The sequence below is a fragment of the Epinephelus fuscoguttatus genome, linkage group LG18 (genome assembly GCF_011397635.1).
Source record: "Epinephelus fuscoguttatus linkage group LG18, E.fuscoguttatus.final_Chr_v1".
Classification (NCBI taxonomy): Eukaryota; Metazoa; Chordata; class Actinopteri; order Perciformes; family Serranidae; genus Epinephelus; species Epinephelus fuscoguttatus.
The window spans coordinates 2,108,617-2,129,626 of record NC_064769.1 but is presented as its reverse complement, the minus strand read 5'-3'; the positions used below and the strand labels follow the sequence as shown (position 1 = coordinate 2,129,626).

General features: G+C 46.2%; 1 protein-coding gene across 1 annotated transcript in view; it reads right to left on the bottom strand.

The window, feature by feature from the left end:
* The window catches only part of crb2a (crumbs cell polarity complex component 2a), a 130,633-nt gene that overhangs the window by 69,986 nt on the left and 39,637 nt on the right, over positions 1–21,010 (bottom strand). The window contains exon 3 of the mRNA XM_049603990.1: positions 14,816–15,011. Within this exon, the coding sequence (XP_049459947.1) occupies positions 14,816–15,011 (196 nt within the window). The remainder of the gene's footprint in view (positions 1–14,815; positions 15,012–21,010) is intronic.

Genomic DNA, 21,010 nt, shown 5'->3' with positions numbered 1-21,010 from the left:
AAGGAGCAAGAGCCGTGTTACTGTATGCGGCTGAAGAAAGGGTGGAGGAAAGGAATGATGGGATGAAAGGATGTATGTGCACAGGGATTTTGTGAAGCCTGCGAACACGAGATGAGAAGAAAGCTGCAGTCAGGTATTTTATACCCATACTGTGCGTGGCCGCACCCACCCTCCCTGGAGACTAGCCTATCAGCCTTTATTGGAAAAATTTCCTAATATGAGCCAGGGAGGGCCATGATACACCAAAGTGTGTCAAGGGGAAAGTAAGGAACAAGCAGGGGGGATTGAGGGGCAGTTGCTTAAGTCCTGAGTTATATAGCGACAGTGCATGCGGAGAATAAGGAGGAAAAAACAAATGTTGGGAAGAGGAGGAGCTAAATATGATCACTGGCAATAATTCATAATTATTAATATTAATTATGGATTATTAAAATATTTGATTAATTAATTAATAATTAATTAATTATTACATAAGCATAATAATCGAATTAGCTTACAGCGGGGCACCACCGGGAAAACCGGACCAATGATCAGACGTAAATTCAGTCTCAAGAGTGTTCACTTAGGAAGCTAATTCTAGGGAGATATCAGCAACTATAAGATGAACAGGAAGGAGTGGAGCTCAGGCACTGACTTTGTCAACCAGCTTCATCACAGTATACAATGCAAAACCAGAGCAACTTCTCTTTGCAGTATAACAGGGTTTATTCACACTGATGACATTAATTTACAACCAACATCAACATTGCTCTATAAACCCTATCAACTATAAAACATTACCGACTCAACCAGCAAGCATCAAAAAGGGTGTGTGTGTGTGTGCGTGTGTGTGTGTGTGTGTATGAGGGTGTGGGAGAAAGTGGGTGAGTGAGCGAGAATGTGTGTGTGTGTGTGTGTGTGTATGTATGTATGTCTGAGCGAGTGGGTGTGTGAGAGAGAGAGGCGTATGAGCGTAGCAAGATGGCGGCTGTGACGCTGCGAGCTACGTCACGCAATGGCGGCTTGCCAAGAAAGCACGCACTCAGAAAAAGGAGGGGAGCCGGTAGAGAGGGAAGTTCGAATTGCTCGGCTCCAAGTGTAGGTTAGTGGAAGAGAGGAAGAGAGAAAGGGAAGCACTCAGAAGTGTGGTCACGCAGGCGGTATTGAGATGCAGTAACCCGTCTGTGTTACGCAGAGACGCGCTTGGCTCAGCTGGTGAGCGGTGTGAATCTGGACATTGAACCAACACAGCCGAAGTACTGATCAATCCCGTGTGCGGGGCGACACAATAGCGGTCCGACGAGGTCGGATCACTACGTATTACAAGCAGACACAAACGGGCAGGAGAATAACAGACAGCAGCAACACAGGCAATATTTTTACAATATCAATGCAGCCAAAATCGGACGCGGCGGTCCGTATCAACAAGCCCTTACAAACTTAAAAAGAAAACACACACTAACTACTATCTGCCCAGAGCTAAAGCCTCTTACTGTTGCAGAAGGTGGAGTGATGTGTCGGTCGTTCCTCGTGCATCCTTTGTTACGGCAGAGGTGAAGTGGTTAGCGGCTCACAGCGGCTAACGGATCCTCGGCGAGGGGGCAAGTCTCTGGCGAGGCGAGTTAATTCCGGCTCGTAGCGGGGAATCACTCGGGGAAAGAAGGGGGTCCTTGTCCTTCTTCTTGAAGCAGGCAGTCCTTGTTATCTACCAAACTTCGCATCCGCGGGCATCCGGGTGAGAGGGTCAATCCGTGGTCTCGTACCGGGCTATTCTGTGTTCCTCGGCGCACAGAGTGAGGAAGAGGAGAGGAGATCAGCTCGACCAGCGAGGGAAATCCGTAGGCCTAAAACGCGTCTAACTGTGCACAGTAATAACTCTTTCTAAAGCGTTCGCCACGTGGGACGAGTTGCTAAGCTTTAGGAACAGTTGTGGATACTTCTATTAGCTATGAGGATCACAGCCAGAAGCGTTTCCCTCAGGTATGCTCTGTGATGATATACCCCGGCGTGACGTCACCGGTGCGGGGTTGGACGTGGCGGATTTCACCCAATGGGAGCTGTGTTTCAGGGGACCTCTGCTGGTCAGCTGGGGTGCTGTGTTGGGGTTGAATCAGCTGATTCACACAGAGAAAGGGGGTTGACTGATTCCTTTGTTCTTTTGGGCGCCAACATGTGGTCTCAGGCTTTGATTGTTACATGTAGGCCCAAAAGTTTATGGATAAAGTGTAGGCCTTTGTTATACATCCTTGTACGGCACAACACAAACAAACAAGCAAACAAACAAACAAACAAACAAAAAAAACAGAGGAGAAACAGGCAGTGTAGCTGATGTATTGTGGCCTTGAGGTGGTTGTGCTCCATACAGATTATCAAAAATAAATATATACACGTCTACTATACTGTACTGAAAAACAAAAACAAAAGAGAAGTCTATACTGAACACCAAAAATGTGAGAGTCCTGGTGGAGGAGGAAAGCCCGATTGTGGAGAAGAGTTGCCAGCGCAGTGTGGTAGGTTCGAGAAGCAAGTGGGCCCAATTTTAAGTGATCCCATCGGTTCTTTGCGATGCGTCACGGAGCTGAAGTATCGAACATGCATGCGTGTACTTGAACCCTCCCAATGTGTTTATGAAAACCATCACCAGGGTCCAGGGCCAGCCCTGCGGGGGAAGGCGGGCGGTATGGCACCCCAAGACCGCAGGAGCGCCCAGACCCCACGCCCAAGGAGCTGCAGAGGCCGCAGGACATCACGCAGGCCCAAGGACCCGGGGCGGCAATGGCCAGCACCCCCAGGGAGCCAGAGACACACCCCAGACGGGCGGGGCAGGAGGGCCCACCCACCCACCGCCCAATGCGTATCTACAGTGTGTCTAAACCCACCACTCCCCCTCTTACTATGATTCTCCGATCCCTGACGGAGAAACGTTAACCCTACACCGTGACTGTGAATATGAGTGCCCATAAATGTGATGTGGTGCATTAAAATTGAGGGACATAGGAGACAGGTGGGGGCAAGGCTGATGGCTACAGCACACTGCTGTCCTGCAGCCCGTGTGGCCTTAAGGCACCTGGAACCTGTTCCCATCTGTCCCCCAGGATGTAGGTGTGTGTGGTGCTTTAAAATTGGAGGACAGATAAGGATGGGCCGGGGGGCAGTATGGAGGGCTACAGGACACCACTGTCCCATAGCCTGCCCCATCATGAAGCCCCCCAATCCATCAGTGGTCTGCACCTCGAAGAGAATGTATGTGGTGCGTTAAAACTGTGGAATGTGTGGTGGGTGAACTAAATGTGGTTTAGGAGGCCAGGCCAGTGTAGGCCCAGCCTGAAGGCTGGAGGGATGGATGAGAGGGGCTAGAAGGTGGCGCCAGCCAGACCCCGGTGTCACGAGGAAACCCAAGGAAACCCAACGGGCCCCCACCCAACCCCGCTTCGCTTTCTGGCTAAGCTCCCTTTTCACCACAACGGACCGGTTAAGCGCCCGCAACACTGCTGACGCTGCCCCAATCCGCCTGTCAATCTCCCGCTCCATCCTATCCTCACTCGTGAACAAGATCCCGAGATACTTAAACTCCTCCACCTGAGGAAGGACCTCCCCCCTGACCTGGAGTGGGCAATCCACCCTTTTCCGGCTGAGGACCATGGCCTCGGACTTGGAGGTGCTGATTCTCATCCCAGCCGCTTCACACTCGGCTGCGAACCGCCCCAGTGAGAGCTGGAGGTCACTGTTCGATGGAGCTAGGAGGACCACGTCATCCGCAAAAAGCAGGGACGAGATTCTCCCATCACCGAACCTGACACCCTCCACCACTCGGCTGCGCCTAGAAATTCTGTCCATAAAAGTTATGAACAGAACCGGTGACAAAGGGCAGCCCTGGCGGAGTCCAACCCTCACCGGGAACAGGTCCGACTTACTGCCAGCCACGCGAACCAGACTCATGCTCCTTCGGTACAGGGACTGGATGGCCCTTAGCAAGGGGCCACCCACCCCATACTCCCGGAGCACCCCCCACAGGATGCCCCTGGGGACACGGTCGTAAGCCTTCTCCAAATCCACAAAACACATGTGGACTGGTTGGGCGAACTCCCATGCCCCCTCCAGCACCCTGGCGAGGGTAAAGAGCTGGTCCACGGTTCCGCGTCCGGGACGAAAACCACATTGCTCCTCCTCGATCCGAGGTTCAACTATCGACCGGACCCTCTTCTCCAGCACCCTGGGTGGGCCTTACCGGGTAGGCTGAGAGTGTGATCCCCCTGTAGTTGGAACACACCCTCTGGTCCCCTTTCTTGAAAATGGGGACCACCACCCCGGTCTGCCACTCCAGAGGCACTGCCCCCGATGTCCACGCAATGCTGCAGAGGCGTGTCAGCCAAGACAGCCCTACAACATCCAGAGCCTTGAGATATCCGGGACGAATCTCATCCACCCCCGGGGCTCCGCCGCCTCGGAGTTGTTTCACCACCTCGGCGACTTCTGCCCCAGAAATTGGACGACCCGCCCCTGAGACCCCCGTCTCTGTTTCCTCACTGGAATACGTGTTGGTGGGATTGAGGAGCTCCTCAAAGTATTCCTTCCACCGCCCGACAATGTCCCCAGTTGACGTCAGCAGCTCCCCGCCCCCACTGTAAACAGTGTGAGCAAGTTGCCGCCTTCCCCCCCTGAGGCGCCGGATGGTTTGCCAGAACCTCTTTGGAGCCGATCGATAGTCTTCCTCCATGGCCTCACCGAACTCCTCCCACGCCCGAGTTTTTGCCTCCACGACTGCCGCCGCGGCGCTCCACTTGGCCCGCCGGTACCCGTCAGCTGCTTCCGGAGACCCACAGACCAACCATGCCCTGTAGGCCTCCTGCTTCAGCCTGACGGCACCGCCGCGACTGGCACCAGCGGCCTTGCGGCCACAGCTCACGACCACCGCCTCAACAATGGCAGAGCGGAACAAGGCCCATTCGGACTCAATGTCCCCCTCCGCCCTCGGGACGCGGTCGAAGCTCTCCCGGAGGTGGGAGTTGAAGATCATCTGGACAGGTTCTTCCGCCAGGCGTTCCCAGCAGACCCTCACTGTTCGTTTGGGCCTGCCAGGTCTGGTCCTCCCCCACCATCTGATCCAACTCACCACCAGGTGGTGATCAGTTGACAGCTCTGCTCCTCTCTTCACCCGAGTGTCCAGAACATATGGCCGCAGGTCAAATGATACGACTACAAAGTCGATCATTGACCTGCGACTTAGGCTGTCCTGGTGCCACATGCACCGATGGACATCCTTATGTTTGAACATGGTGTTAGTTATGGCCAAACTGCGACCCACACAGAAGTCCAATAACTGAACACCACTCGGGTTCAGATCGGGCAGGCTGTTCCTCCCAATCACGCCCCTCCAGGTCCCGCTGTCATTGCCCACGTGAGCGTTGAAGTCCCCCAGCAGAACAATGGAGTCCCCGGTTGGGGCACTGTCCAGCACCTGTCCCAGGGACTCCAAAAAGGGTGGGTACTCTGAACTGTTGTTCGGTGCATAAGCACAGACAACAGTCAGGACCCGTTCCCTGACCCGAAGGCGCAGGGAAGCAACCCTTTCGTCTATTGGGGTAAACCCCAACGTACAGGGAGAGAGTCTGGGGGCTATCAGAAAGCCCACCCCGGCCCTCCGCCTCTCACCTGGAGCAACTCCAGTGAAGGAGAGAGTCCAACCCCTCTCAAGGACTAGGGTTCCAGAGCCGGAACTATGTGTCGAGGTGAGGCCGACTATATCTAGCCGGTAGCGCTCAGCCTCTTCCACAAGCTCCGGCTCCTTCCCCGCCAGAGAGGTGACATTCCATGTCCCAAGAGCCAACTTCTGTAACCGAGGATCGGACCACCAAGGCCCCCGCCTTGGTCTGCTGCCCAATCCACATTGCACCGAACCCTTCTGGATCCCTCTACGGGTGGTGGGCCTGCAGGGGGACGAACCCATGTAGCCGGTTCGGGCTGGGCCCGGCCGGACCCCATGGGCGAAGGCCCGACCACCAGGTGCTCGCCCACAGACCCCAACCCCAGGCCTGGCTCCAGGGCGGGGCCCCGGTAACCCTCCGGGCCGGGTACACGTATCCTTGATCATAACCATCATGAAGGGTCTTTTGAACCGTTCTTCGTCTGACCCTTCGCCCAGAACCAATCTGCCATGGGAAACCCTACCAGGGGCAAAATGCCCCCGACAGCATAGCTCCTAGGGTCATTAGGGCACTCAAACTCCTCCACCACGATAAGGTGACGGTTCTCGGAGGAGCCAGTTGCGATTTTGTACACTGTAATTGGGTCCATACTTGATCACTTGGATTGTTTGCATATTCCTGTGTTAGTTGTTTAATTTTTTCCTCAATGTTTTTTTTTCTGCTTGCAATTCCTGTTTCTTCTTGTAGGAGGAGTATGATATAATTTTTCCTCTGATTACTGCCTTCCCAGTTTCCCATATTAAAGATGGAGATAAATTTGGAGAGTCATTATCTTCAAGAAAGTTTGCCCACTCCCGTCTCACCATTTTATCAAAGTCTGGGTCTTTAAGTAAAGAGATAATAAAGCGCCATGTTGGGGACCGTTTATGGGTGGTTTCTATTTGCAGATTGAGTGATATTGGTGCATGGTCGCTGATGATGATCAGTGTATTTTTGTGGTAATTTTTTGTGAGATGGAGTTATTTAAGAGAAAAAAGTCAATTCTTGAAAATGAGCGATGCACAGGAGAGAAGAAAGTATATTCCCTCTTCGATGGGTATTTGAGTCTCCAGCCATCGCCAAGCCCAAAATCATCCATATATTCCTGTATTACCTTAGCCGACTGTGATTGTTTTGTGTGTACTGAGTTACTAGATCAGTCTAATGAAGCATTTAGGACTGTGTTAAAGTCTCCTCCAATTATAGTTGTTGAGCTGTCTGATAGGTTGGATAGTAGAGAGAAGATTGTGTGAAAGAAGGCCCATGGATCATCATTATTAGGGGCATACAGATTAACGATTGTATATAATTTGTTAAAGATTGTTGCCTGAATAATGATGTAGCGGCCTTCTGGGTCTGTTACCGTGATGTTTAAAGTAAATGGTAGTCTCTTGTGGACCATGATAGAGACACCTCTTTGTCTGCTGTTATAGCAGGATGAAAAAATTTGATTAAAATTTGGATTTTTAAGAGATTTTTCTTCTGACTTTAGCAAGTGGGTTTCTTGTAGGAGAAAAATATCTGTTTTCAATTTTGTGACAAAGTCCATCACTTTAAAGCTGAAAGCTGAGATTATTTGAGAAATGTCAGACACAGAGGGAGCAAGCACAGAAGGTAATACAACCTGGCCCCCACTACGGGAAGGCTAATGATGCAGGTTGTAGCCCTGGAGGCAGCAGAAGCCTGGTGACGTCATTCGAGATGACACTGGCGTTGATTAGCTCTGGTGTGGTGGCCGGAAGTGCGGATGCTGCTGGAGTTCTAATGGAAGCTGTGTATAGCTTGAACAAAGTTGCTTTGTTGTTGTTGGAAGGTAATGCCTTTTTCCTTCAGAAATCATTGAAGGCGAGCAACGGTCCGTTCTCTGATGCCGGGCTCTGTTTGTGGATGGGGAGATGGCTGCATTAAAGAGGAGTGCGTGTCACAAGTGCACCAGGGTGGATAGCCAGGGGCTGTACCGGAGTTAGATTGCTGGTGTTGCCGGCGTTGGTGTTGGCTCCTTCGTCTCTGTCGGTCACCATGTTTGGCCCTCATGGACGGAGGAGAGGAGCCTGGAGATCGATCGGGAGTTGGAGAGATCTCATTTGGCGACACTGGCCGGAGATGCTGGCTTGACCTCGGCACGGTTATCACTGAGCATGGGCAGCTCCACCGAGAGGCTTGGCTGTGGTCTGCTTGTTCTGTCATGGCCAGAGGATAATCAATTTCGAACAGATCATCATACAAGTCGTCTTCTGAATCAGGTGGGTTGATTTGTAATTCAGGATCCATCTTTCTTTTGAACCTAAGTTTCAGTGTTGTCGAAGTTTGATAATGCATTCAGATGTGAAGTGCGGTCTGTTCTCGAGAAATCTAAGACAAACAGAGCAGGATGGGTTGACTAGGTATAAGTAGGCTTGACAGGTAATCAGGGGTGTGGTTGAGGCATGGCCCTGCTCCCAAACCCAAGTTAACAAATTAACTTCATTTAAAGGACAACTTCAGTATTTTTCAACCTAGGCTCTATTTCCCCATGTGTATGTGTGCATATGATTCATAGGTACCACTCATTCTAAAATTGGTTCAGTATTGAGGCACAAAATGAGCTAAAATGGTAATGGGGGCAAATGCGTCCCGTATAAAAGTGCTTTTTTTCGCCACTGACCGGTTCAGATCGCCAGTGCTATCTCTGTAGATAGCATATTGTAGTGGCCCTGGGGCAGTGGTGAATGTGAATGAGTGGAACACTGTCAGTCAGTGTTGGAGCAGAGAGGGGGAGGGCGGCCCCGCTGGGTACTGTATGTGAGTATGTGTGTGTGAAGTGTGTGTTACGCTAGAAGATTCAGAGTTTGGGACGGAGTCTTTTATGTGCTACCCCCTGGAGTGTTACCGGAGGTTTGGAGTGCTCAAATAAATGGGCCTTTTTCCTCGAACGCAAGAACAGGATGTCGCGCAACACCCCGTACAGCTTTCATAGGCTGCCTTTGTTGGACGATGAGATGCTGAAGTTGTGGCTAGTTATACTACAAATGGATGCTAACACTCCTCTCCAGACACTGCGCCTTGCAGACCATTGGGTCTGCAGTGCTTACTTCTCCCAAGATGACTACTGCCAGCCGAAGAAGAGAAGACATCCAATCCCGAAACACCTCTTCCTCAAGAAAACGGCTGTCCCACGAGTAGAGAGAGCTACAGACACAGTGGAGCAAAGCTCGTGACATCACAGAGCCCAGAGGTAAGGGAAAGGCTAAGTTAGTATGCTATTTACAGAGATAGCACTGGCGATCTGAACCGGTCAATGGCGAAAAAACACACACTTCATACACACATACTCACTTACAGTACCAAGCAGGGCCGCCCTCCCCTCTGCCCAACACTGACTGACAGCTGACTCCACTCATTCACACTCACCACTGCCCCAGGGCCGCTACAATATGCTATCTACAGATATAGCACTGGCGATCTGAACTGGTCAGTGACGAAAGAAAGTACTTTTATACGGGATGCATTTGCCCCCATTACCATTTTAGCTCGTTTTGCGCCTCAATACTGAATCAATTTTACAAAGAGTGGTACCCATGAATCATACGCACACATACACATGGGGAAATAGGGCCCAGGTTGAAAAACACCGAAGCTGTCCTTTAACAGAGGCATCTTTTGAGATAGCATGGATTTTGGCGCAGGCAAAAAAAAAAAACATTCTCAAACTCACAAATAGTAAAAGAATGCTATTTGGCTTCAGCAGAAATATTGTTCACGGGGCGTCTGTGACTTAGTGGGCAGAGCAGGAGCCCCATGTACAAGGCTGTTGCTGCAGCGGCCCGGGTTCGAATCCAGCTGGTGGCCCTTTGCTGCATGTCATCCCCCTCTCTCTCCCCCTTTCATGCTCACCTGTCCTGTCCATTAAAGGCAAAATGCCCCCCCTGCCCCCCCCCCCCCCAAAAAAGAAAAAAGAAATATTGTTCAGACTTTGATAACGAGGACACAATTGTTAAACACATAATAGGATTACAGGTGTCTGATTCGACAATAATGAGGCCCGCCGGGAGCCATTCAGCACCGCAGAGATCTCCCCACACAACCCGGACCCCAGAGATAATACCAGGAGGTTATGGTGTTTCATTCTCTCCTCTCTATGACACTTGTATCTCGACCAGTAGCCTACTTTTGTTGCGTTGCTGATCCTCTATGGTACACAAATACAGTATAGCCTAGTATAATCACATATCGGAACAACGGGACGTCGGACTAATGAGAGGTTGGAACAATGAGAGGTCGGAACAATGCTACGGCACTGTTTCAGCATCGCAGTGGACGAAAGCACAGATGTCACTGATGTTGCTCAGCTGTGTTTTTGGGTGAGGTTTCCAAAAGAAAACTCTTGTTGTGCTTACTACCACTCCATGGCCAAACAAGAGGTGAGGATATTCTGAATGCAATTTTGGCATTTTTTGAGGGAAATCACCTCAGCTGGTCAAAACTTGCAAGTGTGTGTACTGATGTGCCCCAGGCATGCGAAGCAAAGAAAAGGGTCTTGTTGGCCTCATGAATAAAAGAGATGAAATGCCCAATTCCATTAGTTTTCACTGCATCATTCATCAGGAGTCACTTGTGTCAAAGCTCAGAAACAGTGAATTCCAAAATGTGATGCAAAGGGTTGTGTATGTGGTATGTTATTTTCTTTCAAGAGCACTAAACCACAGACAGTTCAGACAGTTAATTGAAGACTATGACAATAGTACAGCGATTTAGTGATGCACAGTGAAGTAAGATGGTAGTCCCATGGAAAGGTGCTGGAGTGCTTTCTGAGCCCACTTCCTGAAATTCACACTTCCTTGGACAGCAAGGGGAAGCCAGAATTGAAAGACCCACACTGGATCATACAGCTGGCCCTCCTTACTGACATTACCTGTTACCTGAGTGCTCTCAACTTGCAGCTCCAAGGGAGAGACACGCTTCCAAGTGACATGCTGAAGGCAATCAGAGCATTCCAAAACAAAATGACTGCTCTGTGGCTACCTGATAGAGAACTCATCCACTTCCCAAACCTCAGAGCAACAACCACAAGTGACCCATCTCTGCAGCAGCACTTCAGCAACAGAGGATTTGCTGAAGTTTTGGAGGAGCTGAAGGGTGAGTTTGAATCCAGATTCAATGATGTGATTGAACATATGGAAATTTCAATTTTAATCAAAACCCCTTTCATGTGGATGTATCCTCTCTTACTCCAACCATCACACAGCTCTGCCCTGATAATCGTGCTGCTCTGGAAAGTGAAATAATTGAGCTGCAAACTAATGACATTCTCCAAGTTGAACTCAGAGCAGGTGTTGTCCACATCTGGAGTTTGGTTTCTGAAGCAGACTTTCCCACTTTGAAACCACTTGTACAGAAAGTAATGTCTTTCTTTATGAGCACATACATCTGTGAGTCAACATTTTCAACCATGAACACTATCAAGAGGAAACAGAGAAACCCACTGACCCATGCTTATCTTGAATGCCTCACTATGATTGCAACAACAAACTACGAATACAAGGACATGCATGCCAGCTTCTGCTTATCCCAGTATTAAGGTAAAAATGGTCTTAATTGAAAATGTATTGGTTGTGTTGTTTCTTTTTTTGTGGGATGACCAATTTATATGTAGAGATGCCCATCTGTGTAGGTGACTCGGTATATTGTCATAAGAGTGGCTCTACCCTTGAATTTGCTCTGACAATGTGGCTCTTGTGAAAAAAACTGTAAAGATCACTGCTCTAGGTGATGTAGTGGCCCATGTGGACCAGTTGATGCTCAGTGTGAGAAGACAAGACTCCTAACAAGGCTTAACATCTGTGCTGTAAACACTTTGAGACTCATCACTTCAGTGCTGACCTCAGGGTACAAAGACTTTATTTATACTTCATAAAGAATCAAGCAACTTACTGGTTTAAATTGATGAAGTACTGATCATTACTGTGTACAATACAATGTTTAGAAGACTATTTATTTATTTAGGAGTCTTGTTCATCTAATACTGTAAGTCCATACAAGGCAGTTAGTCTTCAAGTGAAGCAGGTATTCATGCACCTATCCTGTCAAGCTGGTACATGTGTATGATTCATTGTGATCCACCATGTCTTAACAAAAATATTTGTCTTTTACTGTAATTCAAAAGGTATCTACTCTGTGACACCTGAATGACCAATGCCAACAGAGGAAAAACCTCATGTATGGAGCAATGTATTTGGTGCCATTCATCTGGACTGTGGAGAAGGAAGACTGCATGGACAACAGTTCTCAAAGGTGTTGTGATTATGATGCCAGAAAACCACTTAAAGTTCAGCTTCCTCTGATAAAAGGACAGACCAAGTTTTCCCAGTTTTTTTTGTTATTTTTTGTCCATAGTATTCATAGATTCAGTTTCTTACCTTTGACTTAATTTCTGTTGTTTTTTTTATAGCTGATGGAAGTACAGTATTAACATATGAAAAAACATAATTCACTTGGATCACTACGGACGAGCAGTATGGAGATATTTTGTGATTTCAATTCTGTGTTCTTGGATGTTTTATTCTGGGTCGCTGTCAGCCATTAGGTGTGCAGTTGTGTTGCCACCCACTTCCCCCTCGATCTCCGCTAGTGTTGTGAGGACTCTAAAACTTCACCAGAGCCTCCCTTGGCATATGGGTGAGTAGATAATGGCTGAATTTTCATTTTTGGATGCACTATCTCTTTAACTAAAGCACAGTCATCACCTGCACAGGTGAAGGTATTTCCTAATTTGACATCAAAAGGATCTTCATTAGGAAACAGCAGGAAATGGCCAAACCAGAATTGTGCCCAGGAGCAAAATGTGACTCCTGTAATAGATGTGTATGGAGTATTCATTAGGCATACAAACTCAAACTTTAATTTCAAAGCAGTTGGGCTTCATAATTCATCTCATATGTTCTTGTATGTTTTTTCATTTGATTGGGACCTGTCAGCATGGTGCAGCTTATGTACAGTAGTTTTATTCAAAGCTATAACTGAAAATTTTTATTGCCTTTGTAATTTGTGATGATATTTTTCTTTTACATTGAATTTTAAATACACTATATACTATACTACTATAAAATACTGTAGTTGTGGGTTACAGAAAAGGTAAACTTAACTGTTATAAGTGTAGTGTAATGTACTCGTTTGATACACAAGATTACACAGTTAGAATTGGCTTCGGCGAAAAAGGGAAAAACCGTGACACCATTATGTTTGGGCTCAGGTGGGCAGGATTAAAGAAAAAAGGTGGAGATTCGACAGAATCTTCACCAGCATAAAAGAGAGCGCACAGAAAGTGAAACTTCAGTCCTGCTCTGGAGCTTGACTCATTGAGTTGTATGTGTTGTTGCCTGCTAGCACATTAAACTCAGTTGCACTTGATTCTACTTGTCTCCAGTGATTCCTTGACTACAGAGTACTTGAGTTTAAGGTATTTACTAGAAAAGAAAGTAAGTTCAATCTGAAAGTTGAAGACGACGACGGGAGCCATCAGGCCCAACTCCAGGCCCTGAATTCTGCTTTATCACAAGACAAGTTTGCAAAATGAAAAAAGGTAGTTTTTTCAAGTGTAACATACGGTAAGTTTAGTAACAAGTAAAAATTACAGTAGAAATGGTTGACATGAAAAAAAAAAAACACAATATAAAATTATACTTCATGTATAGCTTACAGCGCATGGAACAGCAGTGAGTAAATACCAAATTCTGGTATCGGTGAAGGAATAAAAGCTGCCTTTACAATTAAAGTGAGGATAGTGCAACAGTCAGTGAAAAAACTATTGCAGCAGTCCCTTCGTAACAGAGGTAAGGTGTAAAATGCTATATATACTGGCTGTGAGTAATCAGGAACAGGTGAATTAAGTAGTAGCTGGAATAGGAGCTGGGTGGCTGGGCATGCAGAAATGAGCAGGTGTACAGCAATGCAGAACTGTGACACAGCCTCCCTCCCAGATGAAAAGAGCAGTGTACCCACCTCTACCACTTTGTTTTGTTTTTTTTTTTTGTTAGGTTTTGTTGCTATTCTGTGGCAATGAAACCTTTGACGCCACTCTGGCCATTGTTTTTTCATTTCATTTTTTCAGTAGAGCTTTGCCATCTTCTGATACTATGTAGTGTTATGTGGAAAGATAACTAGGAGATAACTATAAATAGGTGATGGTATCTTTAGCTAACTTTATTAGCTTAACATTAGCATAACACTGGATCCACGAGACTCACTGGACTTTCTTTAGACTGGACTCTTTGCCAGGTGTGGGTAGAATCTGCACATACCAGGTGACATTACACAAAAGATCACCACTCTCTGCACTACGATAAAACAGTACCATTACAGATACAACACAACACGCTTTATATGTTCAACCAGAGAGGGCAGCAATAATTAACATTAATATAGCCCCAGTGTGTCCTTCTCATGTATAATCAGTATATTCCAGTCACATAGATAAGCATACATACATACATACATACATACATACATACATAAGCATACATATTTCTGAAAAACAAAAACCCCATGATTTTTGACAAGCCCAGAAGTTAGTGTAACAGCTATGACTGTGTTTTTTGACAAATTCCTTTAGCCCTCTGGATTAAGAGATATCCTGTCCACTGTATAATAAAATAATACCAACTCTATTTCCAAATCCAAACAAAGATACCAGCTAGAAATGGCATATGTCCCAAAACTTGTAAGTATCAGCAATATTTATCTATATTGATGTTTCTTTTTTCACCTTTAAATTTTCATACAAAATGACATGTTTATTTCTTTCTTTTGTCATAAAAAGACCAAGACCAAGGACTGTCTTTTCTGGCTACATGGCATAGGAAACAAGTCAGAACAGGAAGTCAGCCTGCTTAATTGTGCAGCAGACACTGAAGATTCTAAAAATACCTTCAGAACATACAATTATAAATGTTGTCAAATCACTTTCTGGTTTTTTTTTTTTAAGATTTCTGGGAATTTATCTTTCAGAAAAAATGAATGTTTAGCTCTGTGACTTGGAAGAAATGATAATAAAGGAGAGGCATACACAAGGGCTAGGCACAATAATAATAGGGGGCACATCTAATGGAGCAGCACATGGCTACCCCTCACTGTTGTAGCTCCCACAGAAATCAAATCCAGCTTGCTGATTGGCTTACCTGTTCACCATGTCATGGCAGACACCTCCATTCTGACAGGGCTCACTCGCACACTCATCAACATCAACCTCACAGTTGATGCCATGAAACCCAGGCAGACACACACAGGAGTACATGCCGATCAGGTCTTGGCAGGTGGCTCCGTTGTGACAGGGGCTGGACTCACACTCATCTATTTCAATTTCACAGTTGACTCCTGGTGGAGAGGGAACATGTAAGTAATGATGATGATGAGGAGGAGCATAATGATGATAATAGTGATGATAAAATGAAGATGTCATATCTGGTGAATGTGGTTATTGTTTACAGTCAAATGATCACTCAGTTTTTTTGTAAATCAACACATCAACCACACTGATCTGCCCTAATGGCTACATCAGTCTGTCTATTCTGGTCATCAGATACCCAGGATGATAAAATCCTTTCTTTAGGTACTCCAAACAAAATGATAGGGTGACAGGGGAATGCAGTGGTGCTGATCTAACTCGACCACTCACAGATAACACGAAGCTCCTCTAATACAGAGCAGGCTTGTGGAGAAAGAAAGGAGTGTGAGAGAACCAAGATGGTGTGTTTTCTCTCACTCTGCATGGAGACTTTATCTGGGCTGCAGATAAGATGCTCAACAATATCTTACTGTGCTCTTAAAATACTCCTCATGCCCAGTTTATCAGGAACAAACAAAACCCTTTGGAATTAACAAATGATGGTGAGGAACAAGAAGCAGAAAAACCTCCACAGCGAGCAGAAGGTCCTTGTGTCACTGCATGCACTGTGTTCTTTGATTAATTATGACATAATATTAAACAACTTACAGCTTTAGGCAAATGCAAACACACATCTAGGAGGCTTCTATCTCTGAAGCAAATATAAAGTAATATTACTATATTCAAGAATTTGTTGATACAAACTTTGATGTTTTGCTTTTTTTCCCTATCAATTTCTCAAACTGATTAATCGTTTATTAGATTGGTCGGCGATTGATTTAGTAGTCAATTATAATCAATCGGTCGATTAATTGTTGCAGCTCTACCGTAATTAGTTTGGTTGACTTCATCCCTGCTGTAACAACTTAACAATAAATAATTGATCAAAAAAATAAAATAAAATAAAAAAATAAAAATTCAGTTTTCAAAAACCTCTTGGTTGAATGCAAATTAAAGTATTGAAGACTGGAAAAAACAAAACAAACAAAAAAAACGAGCCTCCTCATTATACACTGGCACCTTGTAATTCCTGTGGATCATTTGCGCAGAGGTCATCCCACCCAGTGCCCAGCGCTAGTTTTCCGAATAACCTGCTGCTCACACTCTGCGGCGTGTACCTGGTGTGCCCACCCTGCGTGAACCAGTGCTTGCTTTGGCTGGATCTTCTGTTCTGGTGCGCCTGCTTTGCAAGCTAGATGATGCCCATCTGCTGCTACTCTGCCTCCTCTCCCTGGGTACCAAGTCACTACTGTGGATTATCGCCAACACCGCTGCCACACCGTGGTGCAGGGCACCTCTGTAGGGTACCCCTGCACAACTGCTACCAGCGCACTCTCTACTCCTCTGTTCCTGCAAGGCTAGTCTTTCAGCTTCCTCATATTCAACAGGATCATCAATTTGCTGGATTACATTGTTTCTATACCCTCTCCTCATTATGTGGATTATGAACCTTGGATCGCTCTGTGTCTCTCTCTCACAAGTGCGTCCGTCCCGCTGCACTATTCTGCAGTGGAGCTGCTGCATCTCCGGTCCTATTCCAGGACTCCTCCAGATCTGCTCACCCATCGTGACGTTCTTAGACAACCAAGATATGTCCATCATGGATCTGGTCGGAATTTTCATTGTACACAACACACCAACAAAGCCAGTATTGGCTGAGCTATATCGTGCGAGCATTAAAGTCACTGCTGTCATTGTACCCCATCACACTTCTTTCAAATGCTAAGCAATAAAACTCACATGTCCCAAACCCATCATTATTGCTGCCATCTTCTGACCACCAAAGCCCTCCACTGTTTTTTTTCACTGAATCCTCCTCACTATTAAAATATATGTGCCATATCCCCCACTGTCATCCTTCTGGATGACTTTAATTTCACATTGATGACCTATCCAATCCTTTTGCCAATGATTCATCTCACTCCTTGACTGTCTCAGTATTACACAATATGTCAACCTTTCAACACATAACAAGGGTCATACACTGGACTTAATCTGTTTCACTGGTATCATTCCCTGTGTAGCCAGATGGCCTCTCCCTTCTGGCCACTGCATGGCACTGTGCCAGGTTTACCTGTGCTTTGGTTATGGGGGGGGGGGGCACCTGGCGCGTCTATATATAAAGGTGGGCGGCCTCACCTCGTTCTATTTCCTTCAGCTTCAAGATCTCCTCGTGGAGGTGGCTTCTGCCTGGCATGGTGGATCTGTGTTGTGTGGCGTGGCAACATCAAGGCGCACGGTATATTCACATCTACAGGTAATGCGCTTTCTCGTTCTTATGTGTGTGTGCTTGGTGACATTGATCTCCACTCTGTTGTGCAGCTGGCTGCTGTCGCTCTGCTCAGGGTGCTGTGGGTTGCGTGTCATGCCTGCATGGTAAGCTGACGTTGTCTGCCTTTAACACCTTGTCTGTTATTCAGGTCCTGGTTGATTGTTTAATACTGTATGTTTACTGCAGTGTAATTGTGCCACAGATTTTTGTGGCTCTCCTCCATCTGCTTGCTGCCATGCTCTGCCTCTTATGTATTGCTCGTATTACATTAAGGGTAATTATAAAATCAAGAGCAACTAAGAATAATCATATTGTAAAAATGATTGATCAATTATGTGCATTTTTTAGGCTGCAGTTAAGTGTGTGGCCACGTCATAGGCCACCACTTCCTGGGGTGAACTGCTCTATGCTCTACCACTCTGCCATAGATTATTGTGTTGCTCACACCATAAGCAACTGTTTTGGTTGTGTTGGGCTCGGCTCCATGGTGTGGCGTTGTCCTGTGGCTCTGGTGTTGATGGGAGCATTCTGACTTGGGCCGTCGTCGGGCCCCAGACAAGCATAACCCAAAGCCACCTGCAGACTCTCAAGTTTTATAGAGTGTGCATGGCCTTAATTGTGTTTTAATGTGTATTTTTGATTCTTTGCTTTGTTGAGTCAATTAATGAAATTTCTTTTGTATATTTGGGTTCAAATTTTAATTCATGGTCAATGCAGTAAATGTTGAGTGAGTGCAAGTTTTGTTTTACGGGTGATCATCATTTCAGTTGTGTGGTCACTTGGGACTGTTAGCCCTTTAAGGCAGGCATACTGGCTTTTGTTATATTTTCTTTGGACGGGCATGATGGGCTGCGGCGGCAGTCCAATCCCCTGGTGGTGGTGTTTCACGAGTCCATTTTGTTGGTGTGCTTAGTCACAGGTGCTGGATTATTTTAGGACGTGAATTTCCCAGGTGTGGGATTAATAAAGTTTTATATTATTTTATCTCTTATCTTATCTGACCCTTTCTTTTTCTGTGTGTGTTTGCTCCCTGCCGCCATGGTAAGCCCAGCTTGTTCTAACATTTGTTAGTTGTACCTGCCTTTGCCCTTAAGCCCAGGTGGCCTTGACATTTTAACGATTAGTTGTTATTAGTTGGTTTCTTCTTCCTTTTGTCGTTAAATAAAATCATTTTTTTATTGGAACACATCCCCTGCCCTGATGATATGAAACCTGTGTGCCTTAACAATTGTTGATAATGTATAATACAATTTGTATCACATAAAATATAATTTCCTGGGGGTGAAATTCCCCTGGGTGGCGTTGTTGCAACACATTCCGATATCCTGCTCCTGCCACACCTGTAATCTCTTTGCCACCATGTTCCTTGTCTCTGATCATAAAGTTGTGTTGTTTGAGGTTCATGCCTCATTATCCAGAGTTAAAGAGCATTGGACTATCTCCTTCAGAAACATTAAAAACATCAACATTACAGACCTCACTACCCTGATCACCTCCAACCCCAGGCTTTCCCCATCAACCTCCACTGCTGACTTGGTGAATCACTACAACTACTGTCCTTCCTCTTCCCTTGCTGTCCTGGTCCCCCTAAAAAGCCGTACAGTCTCCTTTACCCAGACCGCTCCCTGGTTTACCGCTGATCTCTGCCAGCCGAAAACTGCTGGTCATTGACTGGAGCGGCTGTGCAAAAAGACTGGACTTTCAGTACATACCCAAATGTACGCTGAACACGTATATCACTATTAAAATGCTCTTTCCACTGCCAAATCCTCATACTACTACAACCTCATTAGTAGTGCCAAAAATAACAGAGGCCTGTTCACAACAGTCAGCCACCTACTCTAACTTCCTAAAACTCTGCCCCAAAACACATACTGATTAATGCTCTCTCCTTCTGGACTTCTTCATTAACAAAATGAACACCATCCACGCACAGTTGCAGTCTTCATTTACCTCCTCAAAGGACCCACCCTGGATGGTTACAACAGGCCAGCCATTCATTAGCCCCCTCTCCCACTCCCACAACAGAAGAAACCATTTCTGAGCTCATCTGCAAAGCAAAGCCAACCACCTATCAGCTGGATCCCCTACCCACTACTCTCCTCAAAGCATGCCTGCCACCCGTGTCCCCCATGATAACTGCAATAATCAACTGGTGGTGCTGACCCAGCTGACCTTAACCACTACACTCTCTAAACTCCCCTTTATTTCCAAAATCCTGGAAAAGGTGGTTGCCTATAAACTTCAGTCCCATCTTGACTCAAACAACCTCCATGAACCCTTCCAATCTGGTTTCTGCCAAAAACACAGTACTGAAACAGCCCTGGTTTAAATCACCAATGACCTCCTCTGTGCAGCTGACTTTTGACTGCTCATCATCCTTATCATCCTTTTTCTTGATCTCAGTACTGCGTTCAACACCATCTCCCACCCACTACTCCTGGAATGCATGGCTGATATGAGGATCACTTCTGTTGCCTTTTCGTGGTCCACGTCCTATTTCACTGACAGAAAACAGTTTGTCCAGATGAGGAACCACAGGTAGAGGTGTTCTGCTGCTGGGTGTCCCCCAGGGGTCAGTATTGGGTCCATTTTATTTATCATCTACCTCATTCCCCTGGGCACAATCCTCCGTCACCATGGTGTTCATTTCCATTGCTACGCAGATGACACACAGTTCTACATCTTATCTAAACCCTTCACTGCCCTTCCTCCCATTATAATTGACTATTATAATACAGTACTCTCTGGCCTTCCCACCAAACTCATTAACAGGCTTCAAATCATTCAAAACTCTGCTGCCTGGATCATCACCCTCACCCTCATTCTCATCCAACTACACTGGCTTCCCGTTCAGTACCAGATTGATCACAAAAATCTTCTGCTCCCCTTTAAAGCCCTCCACAACCTAGCCCCCACCTATCTCTCTGACCTCCTCCAGGAATGCACCCCCTTCCACTCCCAACACTCTTCCTCTGCTGGTCTCCTGAGCATTCCCACCTCACGCCTCAGCACCATGAGCACCAGGGCTTTCAGCTGCACCCACTCCTGACTGCCACACATTCGACAGTCCGACAGCATAACATCACATCTCAAAACCCACCTGTTCAAAATGGCTTATGAACTTTAACACTGACAACAATATTCACCTTCATTATGTGCTCTACAACTTTCACATGATGTCATTAAAATTTTTTCATGTCTTGTGTGATATTTTTCTCAACATCATGTGCAATATTACTTTTTAATATCACGATCACTTGTCAACGTAGTGCAATATCATTTTCTCATCCTCTCTCCCGTCTCAGTTTTCATCCCATATAGTCCATCCATTCCTTTGGTGTGATGCATGATGAGATATATTACTTAGTTGGTGACCGCTGCCTGTACAGCACTGTTCACAGTGCACTGTGGGATACTTTCAGTCCACTATATGGGGTATAATAATTCCCACTTTACATTCAGAAAGCACTTCAAAATGGCTCTATATCATGGACTATATAGTTCACAATATAGTGAGTAATTTCAGACACAGCCCTTGTGAGAGTGCAGTCCTACTAGTGATGTATTATACTGAGCATACCAACCAAAAGGGAATGCCTTCATGGCAACAGTATACTTTCTGTTTACATACCCTAAAGCCCCCAAGTTGTAGCAACCGCTATTCTAAAATTCCTCAGATTATTCCCCAAGTATGACAAAGAGCAATTGCAATAT